Source organism: Vigna unguiculata, chromosome 7 (assembly GCF_037176805.1).
Source record: "Vigna unguiculata cultivar grain cowpea cultivar isolate G323 ecotype 2 chromosome 7, ASM3717680v1, whole genome shotgun sequence".
Lineage (NCBI taxonomy): Eukaryota > Viridiplantae > Streptophyta > Magnoliopsida > Fabales > Fabaceae > Vigna > Vigna unguiculata.
Genome location: NC_140798.1, coordinates 44,667,946 through 44,680,880, shown reverse-complemented (window position 1 = coordinate 44,680,880; position 12,935 = coordinate 44,667,946). Strand labels below are relative to the sequence as shown.

At 35.6% G+C, this 12,935-nt stretch overlaps 3 protein-coding genes across 9 annotated transcripts; 1 reads left to right on the top strand and 2 right to left on the bottom strand.

Annotated features, from left to right (window-relative positions):
* Positions 1 to 730: 730 nt before the first annotated feature.
* Positions 731 to 4,373, bottom strand: BUB3.2 (Transducin/WD40 repeat-like superfamily protein). Its single transcript, XM_028079099.2, has 9 exons — positions 4,118 to 4,373; positions 3,879 to 4,009; positions 2,867 to 2,949; positions 2,498 to 2,764; positions 2,293 to 2,368; positions 2,042 to 2,122; positions 1,316 to 1,394; positions 1,125 to 1,225; positions 731 to 1,051 (listed from the first exon to the last, which is right to left on the bottom strand). The coding sequence occupies exons 1-9, from the start codon at positions 4,235 to 4,237 to the stop codon at positions 964 to 966; spliced, it is 1,026 nt and encodes a 341-aa protein (XP_027934900.1). The 5' UTR covers positions 4,238 to 4,373; the 3' UTR covers positions 731 to 963.
* A 1,160-nt stretch (positions 4,374 to 5,533) lies between these two features.
* LOC114190657 (Pentatricopeptide repeat (PPR) superfamily protein) lies at positions 5,534 to 12,429 on the top strand. 7 transcript variants are annotated; one of them, XM_085675490.1, is made up of 7 exons: positions 5,534 to 7,603; positions 7,915 to 7,964; positions 8,895 to 9,002; positions 9,087 to 9,253; positions 10,182 to 10,565; positions 11,028 to 11,321; positions 11,894 to 12,429. In XM_085675490.1, exon 1 carries the CDS (start codon positions 5,768 to 5,770, stop codon positions 7,559 to 7,561), a length of 1,794 nt encoding a protein of 597 aa, XP_085531616.1. In that variant the 5' UTR covers positions 5,534 to 5,767; the 3' UTR covers positions 7,562 to 7,603; positions 7,915 to 7,964; positions 8,895 to 9,002; positions 9,087 to 9,253; positions 10,182 to 10,565; positions 11,028 to 11,321; positions 11,894 to 12,429. The 7 variants fall into 7 exon arrangements, with proteins under 7 accessions (XP_085531616.1, XP_085531618.1, XP_085531615.1 ...); XM_085675492.1 differs by having other exon boundaries at positions 8,892 to 9,002; XM_085675489.1 differs by having other exon boundaries at positions 7,896 to 7,964.
* On the bottom strand, positions 9,923 to 11,258 carry LOC114190658 (LOB domain-containing protein 38-like). The gene is made up of 2 exons (XM_028079626.2): positions 11,010 to 11,258; positions 9,923 to 10,537 (listed from the first exon to the last, which is right to left on the bottom strand). The coding sequence occupies exons 1-2, from the start codon at positions 11,191 to 11,193 to the stop codon at positions 10,185 to 10,187; spliced, it is 537 nt and encodes a 178-aa protein (XP_027935427.1). The 5' UTR covers positions 11,194 to 11,258; the 3' UTR covers positions 9,923 to 10,184.
* Positions 12,430 to 12,935: the final 506 nt, after the last annotated feature.

Below are 12,935 nucleotides of genomic sequence, written 5' to 3'. Positions count from 1 at the left end.
GTTTTTCAATTGAAAATATACGAATGACACTGTTTCCCCTACCCCGGAAGAAGAAAAATGAAAACAAAGAAAATGTGTAGATCTTGCAAAGATAACTTTGTTTGGAAGCAATATTAACCAATGAACCTAGTTTCTAAGTTAGATGTCTTTGTAGATAGATGTCGTAATCACCAAAATCAAACAGGATTTTAAGCAATCGTAAACAGTTAGCTTGAGGACTGGTACTTGGGATTGAAAAAGAAGAAAGCCAGGAATGCACTCCAACCACAAAGCAACACGAGCCCTATTTCCTGCCACTATTGCAGCCTGTCTAACGTTCTTTTTAATTTGCCGCGTCAGGGAAAAGTCGTATCCATATTAATTTTTAATAAATAATAAACAAATTTTCTCCATACGTTTACATAAATTCTTCAAAATTTGTCATGGCATTCTTGCCAACTAGATCAAGAGCACTCGTTACTGTTGGGCTCACTACTTTTGTTTCTGACTTTGCAATTGGGATACATCTGTCACCCCGAATTTATCTTGAGTTTAATAAGTACTAACTGGATTCCATTTAGTTGATCAACATCACACGTTGACCTTTGTATGACAAGTTTCTTTTTCATTCTATGCCGAAAATTGAGGTGGAAGTACAACATTTCTGTTTGACTAATCATGTTCAATTTTATTTTATTTTTATCATCCAAGAAAGACTACAATATATCTTCCAAGGAAAAAGGAGAGGGAATAAACAAATGTGCACACTCAAATTCATATTTTGCACCTGACCTGATAAGGGTGTTGTTATCAATTTCAATTTACTTTGACGGGGATAAAGACAAATCAATAGGAAAGCATATTGACAGTGATGCGTACCCAACAATAAGCTAGCGATTTTACATTTAGTTTTTGGTGTTCACTAGGAGGAAGTGCAACAGTAGAAATGAAGAAAAAAATAAAACAGTGGCCCTCAGGAATCAATCACGCTGGAGGATTGGGATAGACTTTGGGCTTCGGCTTCACCTCAATCTCGTTTACACTACGAACGAAAATAGCATCTGATTCGTTGCTGTAAATGCAATGAACAAAGTTAATTAAACTAGTTCGTATAAGAGAGACAGATAATTAGATACAAAACATACCTTTTAGGTCCTTCTTCGAATGTGTAACTTGATGCAACAGCTAACAGGCGTCCATCTCTGCTAAACGAAAGTGCGGCAACGCTAGTTGGATATTTAGAGTACTAGAAGAGAAAACAGCAATTTAGTAACTTCATTAATTACGTCAAGAAAATTTGGTCACTCAATTAACCCAAAGCAAAAAGGAATAAAACCTGGTATAGCCTCTTCTTATTGTTTCCGTCCCATACGTTAACATACCCATCACAACCTCCCGTGGCAAATGTGCCATATCTGCGGACATTTTTATAAGGCGGTTTTGTTAATAACGACGAAGTCAACATATGAGTTGATAATCCTAACATGCGTAGATGACAACACCATTTAATTCCAAACTCCATTAAACGGGTGTCACAGCATTTCATCTTTGGATCTCTTGAAATTATAAGGATACGAAAGAAGGGAAACAGAACTTTCATCTACCACATGTATTTGTGCTCAAACTACATATGTGAAGAAATCAATTTCATCTACCACATGTATTTATGCTCAAACTACATATGTGAAGAAATCAATTCCATCTACTTAATTGAAAAATAACTAAAGAAGAAAATTTTCTTAGTATAAAAATGGTCACTCTGCAAGGTCCCCCACCAAGGAGAGAGTCCTGGGGGATAGTACAAACTAGCTAAAATCCCACAAGTGGAAATACTGTTTTCAAGATTTAAATTTATGACCTCCAAGTCACAAGGGAGCTATTAAGAATTTTTTATGTAATTTATATTTTTACTTATATGTTTCTCAACAGGATTTTCGAACGATACACGCTACATCTATTGACACTATAAATCCTAGAGAACCAACTGAGCAAGCAATTTTAAAATACTTGTTAGAGTGTCTCGATTCATGAAGATGATAAAATCAAGGTGAAGAGCACTTACATGGGGTGGAATGCAATTGCATTTACAGGATAGACTATGTCCCTTCCAGCTTCCGATTTTCTGTGACACTTGAAAGCATATCTACATGAAGGTTAGGGAAAGGTCATCAATAGGTAGAAGTTAGTGAAGAAATACTGTTTTTCATATGCACTGAAATACTATTATCTATGCAACAAGAAGTTCAAAATAATCACATAACATTAGTGTTAGAAAGGGAGAACATAGACAGAAGTATAGAGAGAAATGGATACTTTTTCGCTTGGCTAGCCTCTGAGAGGTCAAAGAATTCCATTGCAACCCGGCCCTCAACAGAACTAAGTGCATATCCTGCACAAAGCAGTTATTTGAGTATGAAGTGTAAAAACTATATCGGCTAAGAAACAAAAAAGAAAAAAATAGTGCGTCCTCTTCAGAAAAATATATGATTGCGTATTATAGCCATTAATTAAAGTTCACCTGTTCCATTAGGATAACAGCGAACACATCTGGTTTGATATTTCAATGAAGATTCTCTCTTTTGCTCAGGTTGAGACATGTTCCTCAAATCATAGATATTGACATGTCTTCCAGCCGTTGCTACAACCAGACGATGTCCAACCAGTGAGAGAGAGTACACACGCTCAGGTTGTGGATATGTCCCAACTAGTGTGCGCTCCTGTCCACTGGCGCCTCTAGGGTCCCAGCATTTCAGCGTTTTGTCCCAACTACCAGTGATCAGTTGGCCTATAGTGACAGAAAAGATAGAGGTAAATATCTTTTTCGAGTAAAGTGACATTGTACCATAGGTGAGATGAGGTCAGCATTATAGAGATAGAGAGGGAAGACCTGCAGCATACGAGTACTCAACACAACGAACAGGGGCATCATGCCTCCCCAGAATATCCTCTTTATTGGAGCTGAAGACAAGCCTGGAGCATGACAATATAAAGGGTGAGCGATTTTCCCCTCTCCTTAGAAATGAACGCCCTCTTTCCGCTCAGAAATGTTCAACATACACTTTATCTCCCCCTTTTTTAGAAATTACATTTATTTCTCCATCACAGGGATTAAATGCCTTAAATCTTAATCCATTCAAATGTAAATCAATCTCTTTCGCTGGTAACCAGCAACTACAAACAAGCCTCTCCCTAGGGGTGTTTTCTTGATGCAACTTCTAAAGTCACTGACAATTAATTTTGAACTTTGTACTGTCAAAATTTGGAATTTAGAAGATAAAAAATGTGGTTTTATATACAGAATTGCGCGGTTGGAAGTGGAACTTAACTAATAATATTCATCTCATGTTTCTGAAGCCCCAAACCGGAAATATATATTTTTTACGCTACCAAAATATATATTTTTGTACGCTACGACCCACTAATATGAAGCATATTAATCTCTCTAAAAAAGGTGATCTTCCAAAGTAAATAGTAAAGAAACGTAATTTGTCATGGGCATTTTCTTTCGAATATAATGTTATCAAATGTTGGACTTCACAATATAAAACCAAGTTTCAAAATCCCATAACTCATATTTTCACTTCATATTCTGAAGCATTAATGCCAACAGTTGTGATTCAAAAAAACCTAACCAATGATATTGAGAGTCACAAGAAGAGAAAAATCGAGAGCATGCAATCAGCATAACTCACACTAATCCATCATAAAGAGAGTAACATCAGAAAGAAGAAAAAGAAAAGTAGAGAGAGATGAAATGTAATTTAAGGATATAAGAAAGAAAAATGTGCAATTTAGTTATTCAAGTAAAAGGAACAACCAAACTAGGTTACAAACTCAACAGCCACAGAAGTGGGTAAATTTGAAATTGAAGAGAGTGAGTGAGTGAGTGAGTGATTGACCGTCTAACAGTGTTGTCGGCTGCGGCACTGAAACCGGAGGAATCGTCGTGGAAGCAACAATCGAGCACAGGACCAGCGTGCATGAACTCTCCTCTCAACACATTGGCGCTCGCATCATACAGCCGCACACTCTGAATCACACGCGCGCACACACAAATACCAACAGAATGAAATTAATAGCATACACAGGAAGTAAGTAACAAAGAACTGAGAACGAGGAGCGTGCATATCACACATACCTTGTCCCATGAGGAGACCAAGAGATGGTCGCTGTGATTTGAGAATCGGAGATTGGTTATTCCGTCCGATGGAGGATTCGACAACTCTCGCCCCGTCGCGGCGGGAACCGCAGAAGCCATGTCTGGGATTTGTTGAAATTTGAAAAGTTTGGGGTGGGAAGGGAAGATTCAAAATTGGATACAAGAGTGCAGCCAAGTAAGTTACTAAAACACTGGGAGCGGGTGACCTAATCAAATTTCAAAACAAAACCATCCCCTTTCTAGTTCTCATTTTCAATGTAAATCATTTCTTAAATTTTTTTTTTCAAATTTAATCTTTGTATTTTATTTTATATTTTATCTCTTAATTCACTTCATTTTGTGTCATCTGTTAATGTATGACTAACCCTTTTTTATGAAATTTTTTTATGCAGATTTTTTTTTCACCCGTTTTAATTGTTTTGTCTTCAAATAATGCACTCATTCTGTTTGTCGGATTAGGAAATGGAAATTTTGTTTCATTATATTATATTATAAAATATTCAATTTTCTTTTCAATTTAGTAATTATTTTTTCTCTCCATGTAAAACAATAACAAAAGATCAATATTTCTTAAAATTAAACGTTGCTACACGAAGTTTGTTTACAGTTCATTGATTAATGTGAAATTTTAATTCTTTTTAAACCTCAAAACACACTCTTTAGATATTTATTTTTTGTTAAGAAGGATTCTTAATGAAAAAAATGTCAGTTTATTTCTGGATCTCTATAAAAAAAATTCATTTTACTGTTTTTTAATTGTCTTAAATGAGTTATTTTAATATTATATAATTTTAAAATTAATTTTAACTTTTAAACTGTATAATTTAGAAGTTATCTTGTATTTCGGATGAAATTAAAATGATATTTGGGTTGTGTAATTAAAATCATTTTTAATTTCCGAATTAGACAACCTAAAAAATGTCAGATTATGTAATTTATATCAATATTTTTTATTTTTAAATTATACAATTCATAAATATTCTTTTATTTAATCACATAATTTAAAATTTATTTTTAATTTTTGGATGACATAATTAAAAAAATAAATTAGGAGATTGTAAGAAGAAATATATAAAGGTACAGAAGAAGAAAGTAGCCAACAAATAGACAATTACTTTTTGTACCGTCATCTCCGGAATTTATTTTCCTAAACACAAATAAATAATTCTGGAAATTTTATTTGGGAAATAAAAGATTCTGACCTTCTACGGAAAATATTTGTTGGAAGTATTTTGATGGGTGGGAGAAAAAGTTCGATGGGGTGTAGAAAGTAATTGTCCAAAATCTATACACGGAACAGCGAAGATAGGAGCCCATCTACTGAGCCCGGTCCATACAATTTTATTTATTTATCTGCACCGGTTTGATTCTTCATTCTTCTCAGTAGCATGCATATTAGTATCAACACAAACAACAAGTTCATTGAATCAGTCTTGTGTTCTGTTGTCCACTTCGTTATGATTTTTAGATGAAAGTCGTAGTCTTTAGACTTCTCTTCAATCTTCCATTTCCAAATCCACCTTCTTATTTGGTATCATATCATACCCAATTGGATTATACCTTTCAATATAACGCTACTCTGCAAATAAATGTTCCATGGTTTTGGTCATTTCTTTGTAAGTTGGTTTCATGAAAATGAAATCCAAAAGCCTGATGTCAAACCACCCAATTCTCCAAAAGCTGCAAAAATGTCACAACCTCAACACCCTTAAGCAAGCCCATGCTCAAATGGTAGCAACTGGTCTTTCACTCGAGACATACTATCTGAGCCACCTCCTTAACACATCCTCCAAATTTTCCTCAACCTATGCAATTACCATCTTTAACCGTATCCCAAGCCCAACAGTTTTTCTATACAATACACTCATTTCTTCATTCACTCGTCACAAGGACCAAATTCATCTAGCCTTCTCACTTTATAACCAGATTCTCACCCACAACACCCTTCAACCCAATAGCTTCACTTTTCCTTCCCTCTTCAAAGCTTGTGGCTTTGGTCCATGGCTCCAACATGGTCCTTCCCTCCATGCCCATGTTTTCAAATTCCTTCAACCCCCTTATGACCACTTTGTCAACAATTCACTGCTCAATTTCTATGCCAAATATGGAAAGCTGTGTGTGTCTAGATATTTGTTCAATCAAATCAATGAACCTGACCTCGCCACATGGAATACCATGTTGGCTGCCTACGCACAAAGTGCCACTCATGTTAGTTACTCAACAAGTTTTCAAGACGCTGATATGTCCTTAGAGGCATTGTATTTGTTCAGAGACATGCAGTTGTCTCAGAGAAAGCCTAATGAAGTTACACTTGTGGCATTGATCACTGCATGTTCTAATTTGGGTGCACTGAGTCAGGGTGCTTGGGCACATGCTTATGTGTTAAGGAACAATCTTGAACTGAATCGATTCGTGGGAACTGCACTGGTGGATATGTATTCTAAATGTGGCTGTCTGAATCTAGCATGCCAATTGTTTGATCAGCTGTCTGAAAGGGACGCGTTTTGCTTCACTGCCATGATTGGGGGGTTTGCAGTTCATGGCCATGTGGGTCAGGCACTTGAACTGTATAGAAAGATGAAACTTGAGGGCCTAGCTCCTGGTGATGCAACTATTGTAGTTACTATGTTTGCCTGCTCTCATGGTGGATTGGTAGAGGAGGGCCTCGAAATTTTCGAGTCCATGAAGGTTGTTCATGGAATGGAGCCAAAACTTGAGCATTACGGATGCTTAATTGATCTTCTTGGTCGAGCTGGGAGATTAAAGGAGGCAAAGGATATGTTACAAGCTATGCCTATGAAACCAAATGCAATTTTGTGGAGATCTTTACTTGGTGCAGCAAAACTTCATGGCAACATAGAGATCGGGGAAGCTGCTCTCAAACACTTAATAGAGCTAGAACCAGAAACAAGTGGAAACTATGTGCTTCTGTCTAATATGTATGCTAGCATTGGTCGGTGGAATGATGTGAAGAGAGTGAGGATGCAGATGAAGGATCGTGGGGTTGACAAGTTGCCTGGGTTTAGCTTAGTGGATATTAATGGTGCAATGCATGAATTTCTCACAGGTGACAAAGCTCACCCTTTTTCAAAAGAAATATATTTGAAGATTGGGGACATAAATAGAAGATTACAAGAATATGGTCATAAACCAAGAACATCAGAAGTTTTGTTTGATGTCGAAGAAGAAGATAAGGAAGATGTCCTTTCTTACCACAGTGAAAGGCTGGCTATAGCTTTTGCACTAATAGCATCTCCTTCAAGTTTACCTATAAGAATTATAAAAAACCTGAGAGTTTGTGGGGATTGCCATGCAATTACCAAGCTAATATCAATGGCATATAAAAGAGATATTATTGTCAGAGATCGAAATCGGTTTCACCATTTTAAGGACGGGAGTTGTTCTTGTCTAGACTACTGGTGATACCTTGCTCAACTTACAACAAAGTATATACCTGAAAGAAAGGTGCTATTTGGTACATTAATGTGAAATTCATGTTTACTGAATTTTATCCTGAGTGTAGTTTTTTGTTTAGCAGATGACATGACAACAACTTCCATCAGCTCATATTAGTTTAATTTGTTTGAAAATTAATTTTGAGTTCTTTATTTCTGTAATCATTCATTAACGGAAGCTTAAATTCAATAAGATACAGGAAAGCTTAATTTGTTTTTTGGGATACTTTGCACTATTTTAAAAATAGACTATCAAATTTTGAACTGCTATTGTTTATCTGGCTGATGTATAAAATCTAAAGGATGTTTTGGGGTCAGCAGTTGATGTGATGCAGGCAATGGCATCGTCAATATACTCTCTTTCTTCAAAGGTGATTTTTTTTTATATCTTCTGTATGTTTCGTACGTTGATGTTTTAATTGTAAGTTTAGATGTGCAATGTCTGCGTGAAACCCATATGTCTATAATTTATTTTTCTGACTTCTGTTTGAAAATTGGTATTTGTGTTTGAGGTAATACTTTGATTGTTTCAGTCATTAGTCAAATTGTGTCAAGCCCATTGAGGTTTTATTTCGTGTAAATATTATTCCAACTTTTTTTCGAAACAAATATTAAATTTAACTTTCGTCACTTGTTTGACCTAAACTTTCCGATACATACTAGTTACAATGTTTGGGTATGCTATCCTTAGTTTTTGTATTGTCAATATTTTATGCGTTGCTGTTTGTTGCCTGTAAATGTCTGTTTTACTTATTTCTAATCCCTCTACCTTCTTTTGAGTTGTGCCAAATTAATGTTCAGAAGTGTTGTTAAAAAAAGATGATTTGGAGTTTCTTTGTGGCTTGACGCTTGGCAGTTGCATTTTCTTTAACCTGTTTTGAATTCTCACATTCTTTACTGAATTTGTTGATCTATGGCTCCTTAAACTATTTCTTGGATAATAATATAAGTGCTCTAAACCTATGCATTATTGCTTGGGTTCATTTCTGCCACCATCATATTCTTTTTGCTTTGTTCGGTAAACTTTCTATCTAATATGATGAAAAAGGACGTATTAAATGTAACATGTAAGCTCACTAGGTTGGGTGAGTTACATGGACCATCAACACCATTTAGCTCTATACAACAGCCAAATCATAGCAAAAACACTGACTAGAACCTCATTTAAACCTTTCACATTACTGGTGCTCTGGCCCAATCACTGACTTGCTCATTTAGTTCCATGGGGAATTGACCTTTTACAGATAAGCATTTTGTTTGCATTTCTGGTGGTATATCTGAACACATTGAGTTTGTAGCAGGTGGAAGAAACTAACTGCTTGGTGGCGGAAAACCTAAAGGTGACCTCAAAAGAAAGGTTTTTGTTGGAACATTGCAAGGAGTTTTTGTCCTCGTTAGCGGCCATGCAGGTAAAGCATGTTTTCTTGAAGCTATCTAATTCTGATATGCTGTATCAATGCTTATTTCTATTTTGAATCTAATAAATCTGGCAGGTCAAGGATTGTAGCTTATCAAAACATTCCATTCAACTTTCTGGTGCGCCAACTTCTAGCTGCCTGACAACACGTGTGTAGAACTGATCTTATTTGACTGCTCACTCTTAATGCTAACACCACTCCCAGCCTTTTATTTTCCATCGGGTGGAGATATAACACAGAAGGTAATAAGAATGGAATGGAGTTAATAGCTAGCTTTACTATCTTTGATATTTTTTATTGGTCGAAAGTGTACGTTTTTTTTATAGAACTAAACTCTCAATCTTTTTTCAAAATCAGAAGGATAATATTTTGTTATCTCATTGTCGTGACCGTGACCGAGCAATACTTTTCTACTGTTTCCTAAAACTCAAGCGGATTCACTCTTTTTCATATTGAGAAGTGCTAAATAGATATAAACAGAGACACTTTTACAAATGTACAAACATTTGAAGTATTTTCTTTAACAGTCAACAAAGTTTTTTATTTATTGAATTTCAAAAATATTACGTCTAAACTTTTTTTAGTTTTACATTGCATTAAACATGTTTGTATCCATATATTATTAAAGTTTTTTTTTGGTAAAATAATAAACTTTTTATTAAATAAAAATGGATAATTTTATAATGTAAACATAATTTTTTTCCTGAAATAAAAATTATTAATTTATAATTAAACTAAACACATAAAATTAAAGTTTTTTTTCATGAGTCATATTTATGAAATAGATTTAAATAAGAAGACATGATGCACACACTACAATAGATATGGTTGGTGTTAAAATTTTATCTCCATGATATACATCTTATTTAATACATTTCATATGAAACTTTAAATATGATAGAAGAACAACATTAGCAATACCTATAATAATGTAGGTAAGTTTACTCATTTGAACAAACTAACACTTCAAATTGAAGTAATTAATAGTTTTCACAGTTCATGGTTACAACATTAATTTCGAATACTCAACTCATTTACAGCCATAGTCACGGGCCTATTAATCTAAGACAAGAGTAACTCCAATCCTTAAAATGGTAAAACCGATTTCGATCTCTAGTTATAGTATGATATCTCTTTGATTATGCCACTAACATCAGCTTGCATTATAAGGTATCAGAAGAATAGTGTAAGGAGATTCCTTTGACTTTGAGGGGCAGAATCCGGTGGTTTAAGTTCCACATAGGAGGTCTCAGATTCCTGGGAGGGTGTCCCCACACGTTGCTTTTTTGCCTGGTGACACAATGTTCCACCTGCAATCATCACTCTCTGAGTTACAAGGTGTTGATACTGTACATCTGCACTACCCAGGAAGTGAGGGAGTGGGGTCAACGCAGCACCACCCCGGAGCACTTTCTCCACACCCATTTGGCACATGTGCCAGTTTCCGGTCCACAACAGCCCCACTGCTCCATTCACTGGATTTATAGTACGTCCCACTGCTTCATAAAGCAGTGACTGAAACAAAGCTGTCAGTGCCACATACACACACCAAAGGTCACAACTTTTTCTCCAAACTTCTTCAAAACACACACAAACTCAAATAACACTACATAATTAAGCTCCTCATCAATCGTCCTATATATAGTTAATTATAGTAGTAAATGATTTGTTATATACTGCACTTGCATACTGAAAGTTTAACTGGGTTTCATCTTAATTTAACGGAACCAGGTTTAACAAATGGAAGGTTTTGTAATTTGGTAGGAGTTGCTCAGGGGTTCTTATATATAAGAATAATTTCTCATATAAACAAATGTTTTTGATAGTACTAAGAATTGTAAAATAACTGTAGAACCTTTCCTAAGTTTTTAAGAGATTGTAATATTGGATATGTTCTGAGAAAATCAGAAGAACAGAATTCATGTATCCCCATTTATACCATATATGTAGCTCGGTAACTGTTTTTCATGCATACAAAGATAGGGTTACATTGCATACCGGATCTTTGGTTGGCAGGTACGGCGGAAAGGAAAGACATGAGAGCAGCACGGCCAAAGAACTTGGCCACAAAGAGGGTGGCGTGAGCTTGGGCTTGTGGGTTCTCTATCCATTGTAGGCAATGTCGTAGCATGCAGTTCTCACTGCAACCCTTTCTGAGAACACGACAACCGTTGCAGCTCATCTTTTTCTTCTTTTGATCCACTCCACAACACTCTTACTATGAATCAACTACACTGAGACAGTGAGTGTATAGGGAATAATATATCTTACAGAAGCAGAAGCAGGTTTCACATATGTGGTGGAAGAAAGGTGAGTTGGGCAATATATAAAGTGAGTGTGGAAACATGCATGCATCATCAATTAATCAACCAACCAACCTTGTTCACATTTGTTTATTAATATAACATATAGTATTAGAATAACGTTACTTGTAGTTAATTTTATATCATATAAATTCAACCATGGTTGAGTTACTAATGGGTAGGGTCTTGTGGAAACAATGTGTGGCTAGATAGTATTCCAAAGAAACGGGTGTGCTGGGCCTGCTCAGTTCTCCGCAGATGTTGGAATTTCTCCAAAGTTGGATTGGATTCCAATCAACGTAACCATCAAGTTCTTGCTTGATTCCTTATTCAGATCAATGTTAATGGAAGCTCCAGTGTTATTCTCACATGAATATAGTGATATATTCGTTACAGTTTATTATATGATATTGCTGCTAGATTTATCTTCTATTCAACGCTTTCCCATGTGCTTTACAAAGTTTTAGCCAGTGGCTGAAGACATTTTTACACTGTGATTTCCAAGAAATGAATCTATAATTTTCATCCCGAACTTGCTTGTTCATCAATAGAGCTTGATACCATTGATTAAAAATGTAGAGTGAGGTTTGATGATGCATGACACAAGGATGATAATGATTAAGCTGGCGTATAAAGCTACACAAAAGGCATTGGATGTTATGGTCAGAAGTTGGATACGTGGCATTTGGCATCTTTATCCGAAATGGACCACATCTGCATCCACATGAAAAGAGTTTGGCGTATTTCCCAACAAAATTAATGTCTGTGGAGAATGTGATTCCAATTAGGTTAATCTTTTTCAGCTAAGACTTTGGCCTTATATACATGCATCTTATGTGGTTAAAGAACTCCACCATAGTTCCAAATTGCTGTCATATTTAATTTGAGGGGCAGCAGGACCCATTATATCATATCCCCTGCATATTATTAATTATGTTTGATTAGGCCCTACACATTTCAAAACTAGTTTGTGAATTAGAGGGACTATTATTGGTGTATCTTCATCACAAACACAAGCTATATACACATATTTATGTGTCCCTTCAATACATCAGGAAGACAAATGGAATTTGGGCAATATTATTATTACTTGCTTACTGGCACCTTTCAATGAATTTGACCTTTTTTGTTGAATCTATTATCTGCTGAAGTTGGCAAAGAAGGCCCTTCTCCACCCCTTCAATTTCAACAAGTCCATACTTAAGTAACCTTTTCCTTTTTCTTCACAATGATTTCGGTTTTTCCATTTTTCTTATCTTGATCAATATTCTGTGTTAACAAAATAACCATTCTTCGGCTTTGATCTTAACCCTTGACACTCCTTTGTAATAAACGAATCTTGCTTTTAGGTTTTGGAGTATAGCTTATGAAGCTGATCACAACTTGTGACAGAAACGAAGTGGATAAAGGTACAATATTAACCGAGTGAAGTTAACAGATAGGTTATTAAAAGGAACTATAGCATAGTAACTATTTGGTGGCATTAGTAATATTTATTAGAGTTTGATCAAACTAGCTGCCGCGGCACAACTAACTGGCCTAAGGAGAACCTAGATTTAATTAATATACTATTGCTGATCCAACCTTGAAGGATTGCTATGCGATTAATTAGTGCCGGATT

Excerpts from the sequence above, each read along its gene's own strand:
- BUB3.2 (XM_028079099.2), bottom strand. The coding sequence starts at position 4,237 with ATGGCTTCTGCGGTTCCCGCCGCGACGGGGCGAGAGTTGTCGAATCCT. Across the intron at positions 2,765-2,866 it reads TGAGTACTCGTATGCTGCAG|GCCAACTGATCACTGGTAGT; the intron begins GTCTTCCCTCTC and ends CTGTCACTATAG. Across the intron at positions 1,226-1,315 it reads ATAAGAAGAGGCTATACCAG|TACTCTAAATATCCAACTAG; the intron begins GTTTTATTCCTT and ends TTTCTCTTCTAG.
- LOC114190657 (XM_085675493.1), top strand. The coding sequence starts at position 5,768 with ATGAAAATGAAATCCAAAAGCCTGATGTCAAACCACCCAATTCTCCAA.
- LOC114190658 (XM_028079626.2), bottom strand. The coding sequence starts at position 11,193 with ATGAGCTGCAACGGTTGTCGTGTTCTCAGAAAGGGTTGCAGTGAGAAC. Across the intron at positions 10,538-11,009 it reads ACCTGCCAACCAAAGATCCG|CTTTGTTTCAGTCACTGCTT; the intron begins GTATGCAATGTA and ends TGGCACTGACAG.